Here is a 16668-nt window from a genome sequence, read left to right on the forward strand (position 1 = left end):
TGACCAGACAAGTTCGGTGTGCTCTGGCTACCAGATCCTGTTCTTTAGCCGTGAACCCAGATCACTGCTTTCACACCCCCAAGCCGGAGAAACGCCAGTGGTGGTGGTGGTGGGGGCTTTGTCACATTCTGCTCTGTCCCCAGCACATACCGTACCAGAGACTGGTATACCTTAGGTGCTCAGTATGAGCAACAAAGGCAGCGGCAATCACAGGGCTTTCCTGGGAAAACAGGTTGAGGCTGGGACAGGCAGGATGGGACCAGAGCCCTGCAGCCTGGAGCTGCCCCAACCCTGTGAGGTCACTGTGGGCTCCAGCGCTGCCCCCTGTGCACCAGAGATGCTGGGGAAACCGAGGTAAGCAGCATAGCGCAAGTGATCTCAGGGGTTGCATAGCCTGGCAGAGCTAGGACAAACACACACACACACACGCACACGCACACGCACACACACATGCACATGTCTCCTGCCTCCCCACCCCCATGGAATTACCATTATCAACAACCCCACGGCAGGAGAATCATCCTGCTTTCTGAGACACTGGCTCAGAACCGGGTGTTGCTGGCAAGGCCTAGAGGGGCCTCCAACCACAGGCCACAGCGCAGTTCCCTCTTTCCTGGCCGTTGAGAAAGGGTGGAGTTGGGGACCTGCCTGCAGAACTCTCAGGGGAGACGCCGGCTGGTGACAGCCATGGCGCCCCGGGCGGGGGGCTGGGACTGCCTGCTGCTGGCTGTAACCATTGCCCTGATGCTGCGTATGAGGCCCCCAGGTAAGGACCCCCCAGACACCCCCAGAACCCCTTATGGGGGCTCCAATCAGGAAACCCCAGTCCCCCCATGCCCTCCCCCTGAAGCTACTCAGATCCCAGACAGCTATTGTTCTCTGGTCTCAGCAGGGGTCTTGGCCAGGCCCAGGTTTTGTGAGGTCCTGACCCCCCTCCAGCAGACTCCAGGGCATCCTCTGGGCATCTCTGCCTCTTTCTCCTCGAGGAGCCTGACCCCAAGCCCACCTGGGCTGCCCAACATGCTGCCCACTCTGCCTGCAGGCTCCTGGGCAGCCCACATCATTGGGGGCCATGAGGTGACCCCCCACTCCCGGCCCTACATGGCGTCCGTGAGCTTCCAGGGCCAGCACCACTGTGGGGGCTTCCTTCTCCAGGCCCGCTGGGTCCTCTCGGCTGCCCACTGCTTCAAGGACAGGTGAGCGCCCCTGCCAGCCTCCCCAGGGGTGGGAGGTGGTGCTCTGGTGTGGGTGGGAGGGGGGTTTGTGCAGAGGGGCCCCTCAGCTGCGGGGTTGCCAGACAGTCCTGACTGTCCATGGATGTTATAACCCTTACGTTCACCCTGAATATATGGTTATAACAATTACTAACATTAATATTGAAATTATTGGAGGCAATACTATAATTGAGGTGGAAATTAGAATAATTGCAATAAGTATGATTATATTCATTCTATTTTTATAATAAGGATTACAACTAACATTGCAGCTATTGGAGTTAATACCATAATTGAAGTGGGAACAGCTTTGCAGATGGGGGGACACACACGCACTGGGCGGCCCTCACCCCAGCCTGGCTCACTAGCCCCTCCCACCCCACAGAGACCCCCAAACAGGCCTGGTGGTGCTGGGGGCCCATGCTCTGCACACCTCAGAGGCCACACAGCAGGTGTTCAGTATCTCAGCCGTCATCATGCACCCTGAGTACCAGCCCATGACCCATACCAGTGACATCTGTCTGCTGCAGGTGAGTTGTTTGCGGGGGGGGGGGGGGGGCACCAGACGCACATATAGCCTGTCCCTGGCCACCTCATAATGGCCTGACCTGTTTTTAAAACAGCTGTAAGGGAGTTCCTCTCATGGCTCAGCAGAAATGAATCTAACTAGTATCCTTGAGGATGCAGGTTCTATCCCTGGCCTCACTCAGTGGATTAAGGATCCAGCATTGCCGTGAGCTGTGGTGTAGGCCAATGGTGACAGCTCTGATTCACACCCTAGCCTGGGAACCTCCATGTGCCACGAATGTGGCCCTAAACAAACAAACAAACAAAAGAATAAAATAAAATAAAAACAGTTGGAAGAAGGGGAGTTCCCTAGTGGTCTAGGGTTTAGGGCACTTTCATTGCTGTGGCTCAGGTTCAATCCCTAGTCTCACAACTGAGATCCTACTTTAAAAAACAACAACAAAACAGCTGGAAGGACCCTGTGAGCAGTGAGTCATGTCACATCCCTCCTCTGCCCTCTGTGCCTCCCACACTCTCCCCCTGGACCCCCATTTGAGGAAGACCCCCTGCTCGCTGAGCCACCAGCCGTCCCGTAGGCCCTCACCTCTGTGCCTTTGCACCAGCCATGGTCCCGCTGGAGCACTGTCCCCCACAACTCTGCGTGGCTTTCAAGTCTTCACTCACTTGTCCCTCTCAGAGGACCTCCCTTGATCACCTCCCATCCTGCAGCTGCCCCAACTCCCCAGCTCTTCTCCCCATCACACCTCAGTGCCCAGTGTGGTCCACACCTGCTGCCAGCAGCCGTGCCATTGGCTCTGCCTCTATCCGTTATCATCACAGCAGGTGCTCAATGTTCATATGAAGGGGAAAAAAGAGACTCCAGTGCTGTCTGAGCCCCTAGCCCCCATCCCCTTGGGCCCTCCATGTGGGTTTTCCTCCCTCTGCATGGACCTCTAGCCGCTCCTCTGGCTTGGGGAACCACCCCCGAGCAGCTCCTGTCCAGGAACCCCACATTCAATTCCAGGCACTCCCAGGATATCTTTTTAGAGGAAGACCATCCCAAAACTACCCTTGAAATGTGGTTAAAAAAAAAAAGAAAAAGTCAAACAGGAGTTCCCACTGTGGTACAGTGGGCTAAGAATCTGACTACAGTGGCTCAGGTTGCTGCAGAGGCATGGGTCCAGTACCCACCCTGCTCTAGCACAGAGGGTTGAAGGATCCAGCGTTACCACAGCTAGGATTCAATCTCTCAAGTCCTGGCTTGGGAACTTCCATGTATCATGGGTGTGGCCATTAAAAAAATTTTTTTTTTGAGTAGAGGAGACACTCAACAGGACAAAAATGGGCTGCTAGAAGCAGGAGCGCCTGGGTATGGATTTTACTCATCTATGAAACCCTAAAGCCTGGGGCCCCTGCTCTGGTTCACCCATCCCATTGTGTGGATGGGGAAATTGAGGTTGGGGGTGATCAGAGGTGTGCCCAAAGTCAGGGAGTGAGTACCGAAATCATTGGCCTGAGTCATTCATTCCATCACTGTTGACCGAGCACCAGCTGTGTGCCAGGCTGCTGGGGACATAGCCAGGACCAAATAGCCCCAGGGCTGGCCCTTTCTGAGCACCTAGTGTAACCACGTGGCAGCTAGGTAAAGTGGCCTTAACAGGGGCACATGGGAGCCCAGAGGAGGCGCCCATCCTATTCTGGCAGTCTGGGAAGACTTCCTGGAGGAAGTGATGCCTGAGTCCTAAAAGCTGTTTGGGAAAGGTGGCCCAGGCGGGGGTACAGTATTACAGAGGGGGAGACCAAGGGGACAGAAGTAAATTTATTCTGGCTGGAGGGTGGGCGGAGAGGTTTTATCCCCTGTCCTGGGGGCAGTGTGGAGCTACAGGTGGGCTTAGAGCAGGGAGGGAGAGGCTGAGTAGAAGGGCCCTTTGGGCAGCTGAAGGTGTAAGGCTGGAGGCTGGGGAGGCCTGATGGGTCTGGGCACATGGTGGCAAAAGCAGCAGGGCCTTCTGACAGACTAATATTTGCTGCCACTAATTTCTCGCCATGACGCTAAGAAGAGACCAGGTGTCCCAGAAAGGCAAACAGGCAAGAGCAGTGGTGGGCACGGGGAGGGAGGTTTCCTAAACTCAGCACTCCCCCTGCAGTTGAACAGCTCTGCCATCCTGGGTCCAGCGGTGGGTCTGCTGCAGCTGCCACGGAGGGATGCCAGGCCACTCAAAGCCGGGGCACCCTGCAAGGTGGCCGGCTGGGGCTCCGTGTCTGACTTTGAGGAGCTACCTCCTGGGCTGATGGAGGCCGAGGTCCAAGTGCTGGGTCTGGATGTCTGCAACAGCTCCTGGAACGGGAAGCTGGGCCCTGCCATGCTCTGCACCCGCAGCGGGGACCGCCAGCGTCGCGGCTTCTGCTCGGTAAGATATACGCTCTTGGTACTGCGTGCTTGGACGGAACAGGGAAACCAAGACCCACAGAGAGGGGCAGAGCTGAGCAGAGCCTTAGGGACTAAATGCCAGCTCACCTTTGACCAGATGGGCCTTGCCTGAAGCCCTAGAGGGGCAAGGAGTTGCCCTGGGTTACAGGGCTGCCACATGTGGCTGTGCAGGTTGCACACTACACAAAGAACTAATTTGTGTATTTAAAAGCAACGTCAGTAGGGGGCAGTAACAGATCTCAAGGAAGAAACTCCTGCTCCTAAGACCTTGTACAAATTAATGGCAAATCTGGCCTTGGTGCCAAGGGAGAAACTCAGCGTGAGGAGATCTTTTGCTCCAGACAAGAGAGTGCAGTGGTTCAGACTCTGGAGCCCAACTGCCTGTGTCCAAATCCAGACTAAGCCACTTGCCAGATGTGTGGTCTTGGAAAAGTCACCTCACTTCTCAGGTCCTCACTTTCTCCATCTGTAAAACTGCTGCATGAATAGTACCTACTTCATAGGGTCAGAGCCAATTCCAAACGGCAATTGCAATGATAGGTCTGGGAGGTGAGGGAAGAGGACAAAGTAAGAATTTTAGGGCGAGTATTCAGGGTGGCCTCTCTGTGGAAAGGACCTTTGAGACAAGACTTGGAGGAGCCTTGAGAAGATCTAAGGGAAGGACTGTCAGGCAGAGAGACCAGTCACAGGGCTGCTGTGGACCGCTAAGCAGGTCGTGTACTGCACAAGATCCTCCAGCCCTGTGTATTCATACAAGCAGCGTCCAGCAGGGGGCAGCAACGGGCCTCAATGATACTCAAAAGCCTAGAGGTTGAACTTTGCTTGCTGACGTCCTGCAAGGTAGGCTGGCATGGCTGGAACCAAGGAGTTGGGGGAGAGGAGGGCAGACAGGTGGGTCGGGGCCTGGTCCTCGAGACCTTAAAGGCTGAGGTGAGGCGTTTACTCTTCGCTGTAATAGCCGTAAGAGGGTTTTGAAGCAGGAAGGGTCCTGATCAGAGTCACATGAGGCAGCTCTCCTTAAGGAAAGTGAAGCCCAGAGAGGGACCCTGACCTCACCTTTGCCTCCACCTCCAGGCTGATTCTGGGGGGCCTCTGGTGTGCAGAAATCGGGCCCACGGCCTTGTCTCCTTCTCTGGCCTCTGGTGCGGCGATCCCAAGACCCCAGACGTGTACACACAGGTGTCTGCCTTTGTGACCTGGATCTGGGACGTGGTTCGGCGGGGTTGACATGACCCCCTGCCCAGGACCACTGGGGTCCCTGCAGGAATTGCCTGAACCACAGCAGTGCTGGGTACACAGATAAGATGGCAAACAATGCAAACAGCTCCTTCCTGGAAACTTCTGAGGCTGGAATTTTCTCCATCCACCACGGAGGTCCCCAAACCCAGGGAAGCATAGTGTGTGTGTGGGTGGCGGGGGGGGGGTGGCATCGGTTCCCAACAAACAGGGCAAAATAATCAAATAAACTGTGACCTGACTAACCAGACAGGACAATCTACGTCCAGGGCCCACCCACATTCCTTCGAGCTTCTTGACCTCAGCGTGGCTAAGAGTCCAGCTCCGCCACCCCTTCCTTGAGGGACCTGGACCACAGGTCCCGGGGCTCCTCTCCACCCTCTCATCCCCTCCCCATGCTGACCCCTCTGGAGTTACCTACACCCCCTCCCCCACAGCCCAAGCTCTGGACAGCCTCCCAGTCTTTGCCCCCTGCCTGGAGCGCCAGGCTGAGAGAGAGTGGGGTCTCCTGGTCTCCAGGGTGGGGTCTCAGGTTGGCCTGGCTTCATGGGAAGCCTGTCCTCACCCTCTGAAGAGTGCCTGGAGCAAACCGTGCCGGCTCATGGCAAAGCTGCATGGGGCCCAGCCAGTGCTATTCCTAATCGTGTCAACGTCTCTGTTGTACCTTTAGCCTTTTCAGACCACGTCTCCATATCTGGACCCTAAGCCAGCCAGCTTCTTGGGGCAGCCCTAAGTATCCTAAGCCAACTTCCCTCCCTTGCCCCTCCTACCCACCCCTAGTCCTCCCCGGGCTGCTGACCACAGCCTGAAGGTGGACACTGAGGCCCAGAGACCAGAAGCAGCTGCCCCAAGGACGTATGCTTGCGCCTCTCCCCTGGATGCTTCCAGAGCCCCTAGGCACCACCATAACAGCACTCCAGGCCCAGGTGGTAACCCCCCCACCGAAGTGGGGGCACAGAGGCTCAGAGAGAGAGGGACAAACCAAGGCCTGGACATCCCAAGATGCTTTTTCAGTGTTTATTTCTTTGGTGGGATAGGCAGGACCCCAGGGGGTAGGTTGCCTTGTCGGGGTGCGGGTGGGGGCTCAGGGTAAACCCACTATTCAAGGGCACTTTCTGGGTGTCACAGATAAGGCACTTCCTGGAGGCTGAGAAGGACGAGCACCACTGCCCTACGTTCTGAACTTGTGGAGCTGGGCTCCTGCTCCACTGGGCCCCAACCTCAGGTCTGAGCCTCCAGTCCACACACAGGCACAGGTGACACACAGCAACAGCCCAGGCAGGTGAAGGGAATCCAGCTGGCAGGCGAGGCGGGTCCAGCTGGGCACTGGACCTAGCGGCCTGGCCAGGGCAGGATGTGGGGGACTGAAGGGTCCCAGGTGTGGACCCCACCTGTGGACAGGGCAGTAGGCACTCACACCAAGGGGGTGACCCATGGATGCAGAGCTCCAGAATGCCAGATGTGCAGCGGGTCTTGGCATCTGCACCCCACCCTGAGCCAGTGAGCAAGCCTAGGTGGGTCGGGCACCATAGGACATGGTGTTCATCTGGACAAACCCAGGCCTTGGACCCCTCTCACCTCCTGGCTCCTGTTTGAGAAGGCAGGGTGTCTCATTACTTGCTGGCAGAAAATCCCCAGCCCTCTCAGGGGCCATGATAATTAACAGTTACCCCCAAGGAGCAGAAGCAGTGGGGTCCTCCTGGGCAGTATGGTGCCTGGGGTGCAGGTGCAGTGCCATCCACCCACCAGCCAGGCCCCCAGGCCTCCTTCCCCCAATCCTGCCAAGATATCGTAGGGGGAGCACCAGGGCTCCCAAAATGGTACCAGTCCAGGCTCTGGGGAGTGTCCGTCAGACATAAATTAGACTCTGCTGTGGCAATAAATAAAACGGGGAGACCTTGAACACCAGGCCCAGGCCGGCCCCACAAGCTCACACAAAGTTCTCTTCCTCCTCCTCCGACTCAGCATCTAACAGCTCAGGGGTGCCTGTAGAGTGGGAGGTACAAAGAGAGAAATAGGAGAGCGGAGAGGGGCTGGGGGCTAGACCCCGCCGCTGCTCCCCGCCCCGCGCCGCACCTGTACAGCTGCCCGGGTGACGCACGCCGATGGAGCGGCCCAGGAAGCAGGTGGCCTGGCGGAGGTGGCATGAGGACATGTAGGTGACGTTGTTGTTGCCACAGAGCTCCTGGCCAGGGCTGGAGGGTGCGGGGCAGGGTGCCGCGCGACACACCACGCAGTGCGCGCTGCCCGTCTGGTCCACGACGCACGATTGCGGCCTCAGGCACACCACGTGAGCGCACGATTCTACAGGTGAGGAGCCGGGGCAGGTCAGGTACATTCCTCTCGACCCAACAGAGCCCCAGGCCCCTCCCCGGAGCGAGCCGTCCAGCAATAGGGTCCCACCCTCAGACCCGCCCCTCTAGTCGGGCCGGAAGCCACTGGCCTTCCAGGAGACCCGCCCATACACTCAAGATCCACTCTCAATCCCGCCCCCACTCCCTCTGCGCCAACAAGCTCCTGAGTCACACACACCCATATCTCTCACCCTGGATGAAACCCAGAGCCCCCTTTCCAAACCTGAACCCAATTCTCCCTCATTCCCGACCGCACAAAGACCTAATCTAGTGACACTTCTGTTGGAACAAAACAGGCCCCCTAGGCTCCGCCCACCACCAGCCCCGCCCCAATTAGCGAGACAACGCCCTTTGGGCAGCCTGGACTTTAGACCCCGCCCTCACGCGCTGCAGTAGCGTTCCCGGTACAGCCCACTCGGTCTGGGTGAGCCTGCTTCACGCCCCGCCCCCACAAGACCCCGCCCCGACGTGCTGCTGCAGCAGCCTCTTACAGGTTGCTCAGGCTCTGTGGCCCCGCCCCTCCAGCAGGCCCCGCCCCGACGTACTGCGGCAGCGGCCCCGGTACATGACGCGCAGGTCCGGGTGGCCGCGGCAGCGCGCGGCGAGCAGCTCGCATTCGTCGCGGTAGGTGGCGCCGTCGGAGCCGCAGACCTGCAGACGCGCCCGGAGCCCTGCGCAGTCGGGCGCGCACTCGCAGCGCGGGCGGCCCCCTACCATGCGGCAGGCCTTGCCAGGGCCGCACTCCACCCCTTCGCACGAATCTGTGGACACAGGACACGCGCGCGTGGGCTGGGGCACGTGGCCGAGGCCGGAGGTCCCGTGCCCCCGCCGCCTGTTCTGAGCGATAAGAGGCTATGCCGGAGTCAGGGGCAGTCCAGAGTCGGGGCGCACGAGAGAGGGAACTGGTTTGGGGCCTGGGGGAGGGACCATTAGGGCGAGATTCAGCCACCGCCCGGTTGGACCCGGATTCGGGGCTGCTCCTGGGGCGGGGTGGGGGAGGGGTCTGTTGGGAGGCGGGGCTCATTGTGGGCAGGAGGGGGTGCGTCTCGGTTCGGAATCTGGGGGTCCGGGAACCCGCTTCCATCCCCGGTCCGGCTCTCGCTCCGCAGCTGGGCCATCCGCTAGAGCTGACGTCTGTTCCCTGATTTACGCGCGTTTCTGGGAAGGCCGGCGGGGGGCCGGCTGCGTCAGCCCGGGGAGGGGGGCGGGGGGGCTCGGGGACTCCACCCCGTCCAGGCGCGGGTCTGGGGAGGACGGGTAGTGTCTGTTCCTTGTGCCTGCCAGGACCTCCCTGCAGGAGGCGTCGGGGAGGGCGGGGCGTCGACCTGATCTGAGGCTCATTTCCTGGGGGCGGGGGCCTTGCCACAACCCGAGCCCTCTGAACCAGGGGTTACCGCCCCCGCAGTCCCGTTTCTCAGGTACAGAAACAAGCCTTTTTCTCGGGTCCCCGCCCCAATTCAGGCCCCACAAAAGGCTACTTCTTGCCTCCCAACTGCCCCCGCGAGGTGGTGCCTTTTTCTCATCGTTTTACAAAAGGGGGACACTGACGCCCCATTACAACTGTGAGTGGGGAGAGCCAGTACACCTCGGCATGAGAACGCCAGGCCAGACCCAGTGGACCCCCAGTCCTGTGGCTTGTGGGTCTGGAGGGCCGTCTCTGAGCTCGAGTTTGCATTTCAGCCTCAGTTCCCTGTGTGTAAAATGGGGCTAATGGGGAACCCACCTTATTGGGTGAACATAAAATGATGGATGCTCCAGACAGACCAGCCTGCGCCCTCCCTATGTCCCCCTGCCAGGGCATGTGGGCCGCACCTGGGAGCGTCCCACACTGCCCGCCCACACACACATCTGGAAACGCTCCCTCCACTCAGGCCAAAACGGAAGTGGCGGGGCTGAATTCCTGTCTCCTAGACCAGATTTGCGGGGGGGGGGGACAGGGTGTCCTGGACCATCTCACTCCCCCGTCAGGCACTTTCTGAAGTCTGAGGGCTTCTGGAGGCAACCAGGGCACATAGCAGTTGAGTTCAGGACCACCCAGCCAGGCTGATCTGGGATTAATCACATCCCAGCGGCCAGCCAGGATCCTCAGCTTGGCCTGCAGGTCTACAGCCCTCAGCTCTAGCCTCCTCCCTGCTCCTGACCCCACCCATCAGGATCTGATCCCAGGACAGGGTCTCTGCTGATGTTCTCTATACTTTTTCCAGCTGGCAAACTCCTAATCATCCCCTAAAACCCTGGCTCTAGAGCCCACTTCCTTAAATTCATTCCCCATGTGCCTCTGGATCCTTGAAGGCTTAGCCTTGCACAGGGAGCTGGGAAGGTTCCCAAGCCCTTCTCCAGGCCAGAGAATATGTCTTGACTTGGTCATTCATTCATTCTGCCTTCAAAGAACTCTCTCTGATGGAGGAGGCAGCATATCACAGAACATGGTCTAGAAGGCAAATGCTTGTTAAACATGCAGCTGTGGCCCTAACCACAGACCTGGAATCTGTGGAGTTAAGGGCAGATAAGTGTTTGGGAACAGAGTGTGGGGTCACAAACCCAAATGGCCATTTGGGGAAAAATCCACTTTCTAGTAGTTAGGTGTGAGTACTTCCACTAGGTGGAGTGCTGGTGGGAAAGGCCACCCAGGCAGGTGAGCGAGGACCTAGAGGCTGGAAAGGAAACTGGGGAGTCCTCGGAGCTTCTTGAATCCCCAACTGCAGGAAGCTGAGGCCTGGGAACCTGAAGGCCCCCAACTCCTCTGAGCTTGGGATCCCCTCCACAATCCCTCCTGCCAGCAGCCTCAAGCTTCTGTCTACCTCCTGAGACGGGGAGCTCACTCGTAGCTATCCCGCGTTTGACTATAGTAACCCTGGCCTGTGGCCGCTGCCCAGGGTCTCACCTTTGCAGGGGAGGCAATGGACGAGGCCCAGGAAGCCCAGGAGGCTGATCTTGTTCCCCGGGTGGGTGAAGTTGGACCAGGCAGTGTCAATGTTGCCAGATGCACAACACTCAGCCCGGCTCACGTCCGTCTTCAGCACAAGGCTGCAGGTGGCCTCTCGGCCCTGCTGGAGCCAGCAAACCCCACCTGCAGACAAGGGGGGCAGTTCCTACCAGGCCAAAGGTGCCCTCCAGTGTCCCTCCCAACACTCAGGCCTCGACCTTCCACCCAGCTCCTGGCCATGGGGATACATACAGTTGGTACTCAGTGACTGGGGTGGCGGGTGATCTGCCCCCAATCTGTGAAGGAGGAGCGGAGAACTGCCCAGGTGTCCCCACTCTGGCTCCAGATTGTTTTGAGATCCTTCCCCCCTATGCTCCAGCCCCCACACTGCTCCACTGCCAACCCCCACCCATCTCGGGAAGCTGTCCCCCCTCCATCCAGGCCCCTGGCCCAGGCCTGGCATCCTGCCCAACCAGTCAAACACCCAGAGCTGGACATGTCAGGGTCAGTGGGCCCTGGAGCTGCCTCTCCCGCCTCTGCCCTCTGTCTAGACAGCGCCCGAGGGCACGAGGAGCCCCCTCGCCTGGCAGCCCCCCCTCTCCTGGCCCGCCTCTTACTCACTCCAACTTGGGAACATTCCCCTTGCATGAGCTCACTGTCTCCCCGGGGACGCGGCCTTCGGGGAGGGGGCTTGGCGCTTCCCTCATTGCGGGACTGGGGTGGGGCTGCAGGGTGGGATGGGGGGCAGATGCCCTCAGTTTATGCACCGTTAAGTAGGGGCAGGAGTGGCCACCAGCCCCCATTCCGGGGAGCTCCGAGGCTCCCGGGCACTGTGCTGAGCACCTCCAGGGACCAGATCTGGATGCCCAGCACGTTGGCACCACCTTGTAAGAGGGGAAACTGAGGCCAGGAGTGGGATGTGACTTCCTTGGCCTCTCTATCTTGGCAACAAGTGGTAGGTATGAGATTCCAACAGCCTGCCTGCTTAAGCCAGAGACTGGGAAGATCTGAAACACAGCTGGAGGTCCTAGTCCAGCTACCAGCCCTGCCTCTCCAGGTCCAGGTTCAAATCCCTGCTTTGCCACTTACAAACTGTCTGACTCTAGTGTCTCAGTTTCCCCATCTGGAAACCGGGTGTAAGAGTATCCACACTGTTGCATAGATTCTAGGAGGGCGGAGAGAGGTAGACACCAAGCGCCCAATAAATGTTAGCAGTCAATTGTGACTAGATTTTTGATACTTAATTGTGAAGGAGTCACATCTGTTCTCCTGACCTCCTGGTGACCCTCCTTTGGGCCTTTTGGGACTGGGGGAGGGGAGCCCCAAGCCCTCCCGGATTCAACCTGCAGCGGCCACGGGTCACCGCTCTTTGCCCCCTTGCTGCCACCGCCGCCGGCACCCCCCCCACCCGACATCAATCCCGGGGCCCGCATTCCGGGCAGGCCCACGTGGGTGGCCCGCCCCACCCGCCCCTTCCGGCCACCCCACTCACCGGGCGCGGGGTCCCCCGAGCCCACGGTGCCTACGAAGCCCACGGCCCATGCCAGGGCCCCCCAGGGCAGCGGCCACAGTGGCCCCGGCGCCCCGGGACGCATGGCGAACGCAGACGCGGCGGCGGCCCCCGCGTCGGACGCGCGGGCGGGCGGACGGCAGGGAAGGCGGCGGCACCGACTTCCAGCGCGCGGCCGGCGCTCCCTATAAAGGTCCCGCTGGCTGCGGGCGGGGCGGGGCGGGCTGGCCGGGGCGGGGCGCGTGAACGGCGGGGCGCGAGAAGTGTCGCGCGCGATGTGGGCGGCAGCTGGTGAGGGGCGGGAGTCCGACCTGGGAGCCGGCCCGGTGGGTGTCAGTTTGAGGTGTCGCCGCGCGTTTTGAGGGGGGGCTTCTCCTCTAGGCCCTGGACTGACCCACGGGGAGCACGACTGGGGATCCGTGCACCACGTCGTGGTTTGCATGTGGTCACTTGTGTGGCCAAAGTGTAGGTCTGGGGTCCTGGCCAGTCTTCCCTGCCCCTACACGTGGACACACCCAACACACCCAGGGACCACCTTGTCCCAGCCATTCCCTCCCCCCAGGCCACCCAGCTGCTGGAGCCCATGGGCACAGCTGGGTGTGAGCAAGTGGGGGAAGGGGCGGGGTGGAGAGAGACCCAGAGAACCAAGGGTCTTGACAACATTGCTGACAGCAATAATCATACCACAGGACTTTCAAAGTGCCCACTGTTCCTGGCCTTTGCCCCTCATGCCCTGAGACTGCTGCTCCCCAGGCCTTTGCACCCAGGCACCCCTCCTCACACACACCAACAATCTGCCGCCTCCTTTCCTCTAAGGGTCAGTGCTCCCTGTTCTCCCTGCCCCGGAATCCTGGGTTTCCCACAATTTATTATGATGACATCAGTGTGGGCCAGGGCACTGGGGCCATTGTGCAGCAGAATGCTTTTCCTGTTTTGGAGCTGATCCCTTCTATCTTGGGGGCCTCCCAGATTGTCAGGGCACCTCGAAGTGCTCATGGGTCCTATGCAGGCCCTCTGTGTTTCCAAGAAATGATTAATGACAATCTCCTGGTGGCAGGAACCACTGGGGGGGTGCTGGGGTATCCGTTTGACCAAGGCAGACCTAGTCCAGTCCTCACAAGGTTTGTAGGGGTCATAAACAACAAAAGACATAGACAAATTAATATATAACTTTAAAGAGTGGTAAATGCTTTAAGGAAAATTAAAGTGAGTGAGAACAATTGGTTATCTCCCAGGGCCACCTATGCCTCATTGCCTCCTCAATCCTATATCTGTCCCCTCTCCAGGTATAGAAACAAGATCCAGGAAAGTACAGCCCCTCCTCTGCAAGACCAAGATCTGCTGCCAGCCAACACCATGCCCAGACCCCTTCTTCCTCCTTAGCTACCCAGCCTGACCCGTGTCCCCTAGCCAGTGCCAGGGGCCACATTACTTCCTAGCAGCACTGAGGGAGGGCATCCAACTATCTCTACCAGGCCTTGGCCTCTGACTGCCCGAGGAGTTTCTCCCCTGGTTGGGAAATGGGGCAGGAATGAGCTTGTGTTCTCACCAAGGGTGTGCGGGGGTTAGACAGTGTGACCTTGGCCGAGACCTGACCCTGTCCTGAGCTGTGCAAATAAAAGGGCCATTGTTGGCCTGGTGTGGGTTCGAAACCTCGGCCAATGGCCAGTGGCTTTCTGCTTCCTAGCCTGGTGTGTCTCCCCAGCTCAGAGGCCGTGCTCTGGGTGACCTCAAGCATATCACTGGCCCTCTTTGGGGACATCCTCTTTTTAGTGTCTCCCATTCATGTCCCCCTCTCTATCCTGACCAGGCCTGTACCCACTGCCCAGCCCAGGTGCCTATAGTAAGTCCCCTCCCTGGCCCATGCCCATCACAATTCCCCGTGGCCCCTGCTCAGCAGCCCAGGGAAGGAGACAGCCACCGTCCAGGGTCATCAGAGCTGTGATGGAGGATGCTGTACCTGACTCAGCCTGGGGAGATCAAGGCAAACTTCTCAGAAGAGATTATTTATTTATTTATTTGTCTGTGTTTTTTTTTTCTTTCTTTCTTTTTTTTTTTTTTTTTGGTCTTTCTGTCTTTTTAGGGCCACACCCACGCAGCATATGGAGGGTCCCAGGCTAGGGGTTAAATTGGAGCTGTAGCCACCAGCCTATGCCAGGGCCACTGCAACTCGGGATCCGAGCCGTGTCTGTGAACTTCACCACAGCTATTGACAATGCCAGATCCTTAACTCACTGAATGAGGCCAGGGCTCAAACCTGTGTCCTCACGGATGCCAGTCAGGCTCATTAACCACTGAGCCACGACGGGAACTCCTATTTGTCTTTTTTTAAGGGCTTTTTAAGGGTTCCCAGGCTAGGGGTTGAATCGGAGCTACAGCTGCCCGCCTACACCACAGCCACAGCAACACAGGATCCGACCCACATCTGCAACCTCCACCACAGCTCACAGCAACGCTGGATCCTTAACCCGCTGAGCAAGGCCAGGGATTGAACCCACATCCTCATGGATACTAGTCAGATTCATTTCCACTAAGCCACAACAGGAACTCCAAGAAGAGGTCATTTAAGTAGAATTAGACTGAAAAGTGAGGGAGAATAGGGTTGGGAACAGAAGTAATGCGATATTTCTAAGAGAAAGCCTGAATACAGCCCCTGAACCTTTGGGTCCTAACCCCCAGACCGTGTGACTATGTCACCTTCCCTGGCAAAAGCACTTTGCAGGTAGGATTCAACTGAGGACCTTGGGATGGGAGATGACCCTGGGTTATACACGTGGGCCCGGCATCATCACAGGAGCCTTAAAAGTGGAGATCTTTCCCTCCTCAGTCATAGAGATGCAACATGAGAGGGACTTGGGCCATTTTTGGCTTTGAAGATGGAGGAAGCGGCCTCCAGCCAAGGAATGTGGGCGGCCTCTAGAAGCTGGAAAAGACAAGGCACAGATTCTCCCCTGAAGTCCCCAGAAAGGAATGCAGATCTGCCAGTACCTTGAAAGAGATTCGTGTTGGACTTCTGACATCCAGAATTGCAAGAGAAAAATTTGTGGGTTTTGCCACCAAGTTTGTGTCCATTTGTTATAGCGGCTGATAGGAAGGGGTGCTGCATGCCAGGTTCAGTGTTGCAGTGATAATGGTCCCTGCCTGGATGGAGACAAACAAGGGAGTGGACATATGAAAACCACGGCAGGATAGAGACCCTGGGAGCAGGAAAGTTGTTGGGTCTCCAAGGAGGTGACTCTGAGGCCTGGAGGGAGAAGAAAGCCCATCTTGCTGAAGCTCTCTCCATGTTGACCTGGCCACCTGTGAACTCTCTGTGCCTCCATTTTTTCATCTGTAAAAAGGGCACAGATCCCAGTACTGCAGATTCCAGCCAGGACACCAGGGACAGTGCCTGGTGCACAGCAGTAGCGTGATGAGGGTGTGGGTGCAAAGATTTTTTTTTTTTTTGTCTTTTTAGGGCCTCACCTGCGGCATATGGTTCCCAGGCAAGGGATCCAATCGGAGCTGTAGCTGCCAGCCTATACCAGGGCCACAGCAACGTGGGATCCAAGCTGCATCTGCAACCTACACCACAGCCCATAGCAACGCCAGATCCTTAACTCACTGAGGAAAGCCAGGGATGGAACCTGCGTCCTCATGGATGCCAGTCAGGTTCGTTAACCACTGAGCCACAATGGAAACTCTTTTTTTTTTTTTTTGTCCGGCTGCATCCAAGGCATATGGAAGTTCCTGCGCCATGGATTGAACCTGCACTGCAGTTGTGGCCAGCACAACAGCTCATCCTTAACCCAATGCACCACAGGGGAACTTCCAGAGATTCCTATTCATTAAGAAATGGGAGTTCCCATCGTGGTTCAGCGGTTAACAAACCCGACTAGGATTCATGAGGATGCAAATTTGATCCCTGGCCTCTCTCAGTGGGTCAAGGATCTGGCATTGCTGTGAGCTGTGGTGTAAGTCACAGATGTGGCTCGGATCCTGCATTGCTGTGGCTGTATAGGTTGGCAGCTACAACTCCGATTGGACCCCTATCCTGAGAATCTCCATGTGCCTCGGGTGCTGCCCTAAAAAGACCAAAAAAAAAAAAAAAAGAAAGAAAAAGAAAGAAATGGGGGAGTTCCTGTCATGGCTCAGTGGAAATGAGTCTGACTAGTATCCATGAGGACATAGGTTGGATCCCTGCCCTGGCTCAGTGGGTTAAGGGTCCAATTTAACCCCTAGCCTGGGATACAGGCTAGGATACAGCTCCAATTTAACCCCTAGCCTGGGAACCTCCATGTGCCACAGGTACGGCCCTAAAAAGACAAAACAGACAAACAAACAAAAAAGAAATGGGGGAGAGTTCTTCTTGCAACACAGTGGAAACAAATCCAACGAGTATCCATGAGGATGTGGGTTCATTCCCTGGCCTCCTTAGTGGGCTAAGGATCTGGCATTTCCATAAGCTGTGGTGTAGGTTGCAGATGCAGCACAGATCTGGTGTGGCTGTG

General features: G+C 57.7%; 2 protein-coding genes across 2 annotated transcripts; one reads left to right on the forward strand and one right to left on the reverse strand.

Annotated features, from left to right (window-relative positions):
• Window positions 1-651: 651 nt before the first annotated feature.
• Window positions 652-5631, forward strand: PRSS57 (serine protease 57). Its single transcript, XM_047774454.1, has 5 exons — window positions 652-766; window positions 1043-1196; window positions 1600-1744; window positions 3869-4132; window positions 5227-5631. The coding sequence occupies exons 1-5, from the start codon at window positions 688-690 to the stop codon at window positions 5377-5379; spliced, it is 795 nt and encodes a 264-aa protein (XP_047630410.1). The 5' UTR covers window positions 652-687; the 3' UTR covers window positions 5380-5631.
• A 760-nt stretch (window positions 5632-6391) lies between these two features.
• Window positions 6392-12326, reverse strand: FSTL3 (follistatin like 3). Its single transcript, XM_047777818.1, has 5 exons — window positions 12161-12326; window positions 10627-10812; window positions 8288-8503; window positions 7465-7692; window positions 6392-7374 (listed from the first exon to the last, which is right to left on the reverse strand). The coding sequence occupies exons 1-5, from the start codon at window positions 12261-12263 to the stop codon at window positions 7319-7321; spliced, it is 789 nt and encodes a 262-aa protein (XP_047633774.1). The 5' UTR covers window positions 12264-12326; the 3' UTR covers window positions 6392-7318.
• Window positions 12327-16668: the final 4342 nt, after the last annotated feature.

This window comes from Phacochoerus africanus, chromosome 4 (genome assembly GCF_016906955.1).
Source record: "Phacochoerus africanus isolate WHEZ1 chromosome 4, ROS_Pafr_v1, whole genome shotgun sequence".
Classification (NCBI taxonomy): Eukaryota; Metazoa; Chordata; class Mammalia; order Artiodactyla; family Suidae; genus Phacochoerus; species Phacochoerus africanus.

Coding starts and splice junctions, on each gene's coding strand:
- PRSS57 (XM_047774454.1), top strand. CDS start 688: ATGGCGCCCCGGGCGGGGGGCTGGGACTGCCTGCTGCTGGCTGTAACC. Junction 1,197..1,599: donor GCCCACTGCTTCAAGGACAG/GTGAGCGCCCCT, acceptor CCCACCCCACAG/AGACCCCCAAACAGGCCTGG. Junction 1,745..3,868: donor GTGACATCTGTCTGCTGCAG/GTGAGTTGTTTG, acceptor CTCCCCCTGCAG/TTGAACAGCTCTGCCATCCT.
- FSTL3 (XM_047777818.1), bottom strand. CDS start 12,263: ATGCGTCCCGGGGCGCCGGGGCCACTGTGGCCGCTGCCCTGGGGGGCC. Junction 10,813..12,160: donor CTCGGGGGACCCCGCGCCCG/GTGAGTGGGGTG, acceptor CCTTGTCTGCAG/GTGGGGTTTGCTGGCTCCAG. Junction 7,693..8,287: donor GTACCGGGGCCGCTGCCGCA/GTACGTCGGGGC, acceptor CCTCACCTGTAG/AATCGTGCGCTCACGTGGTG.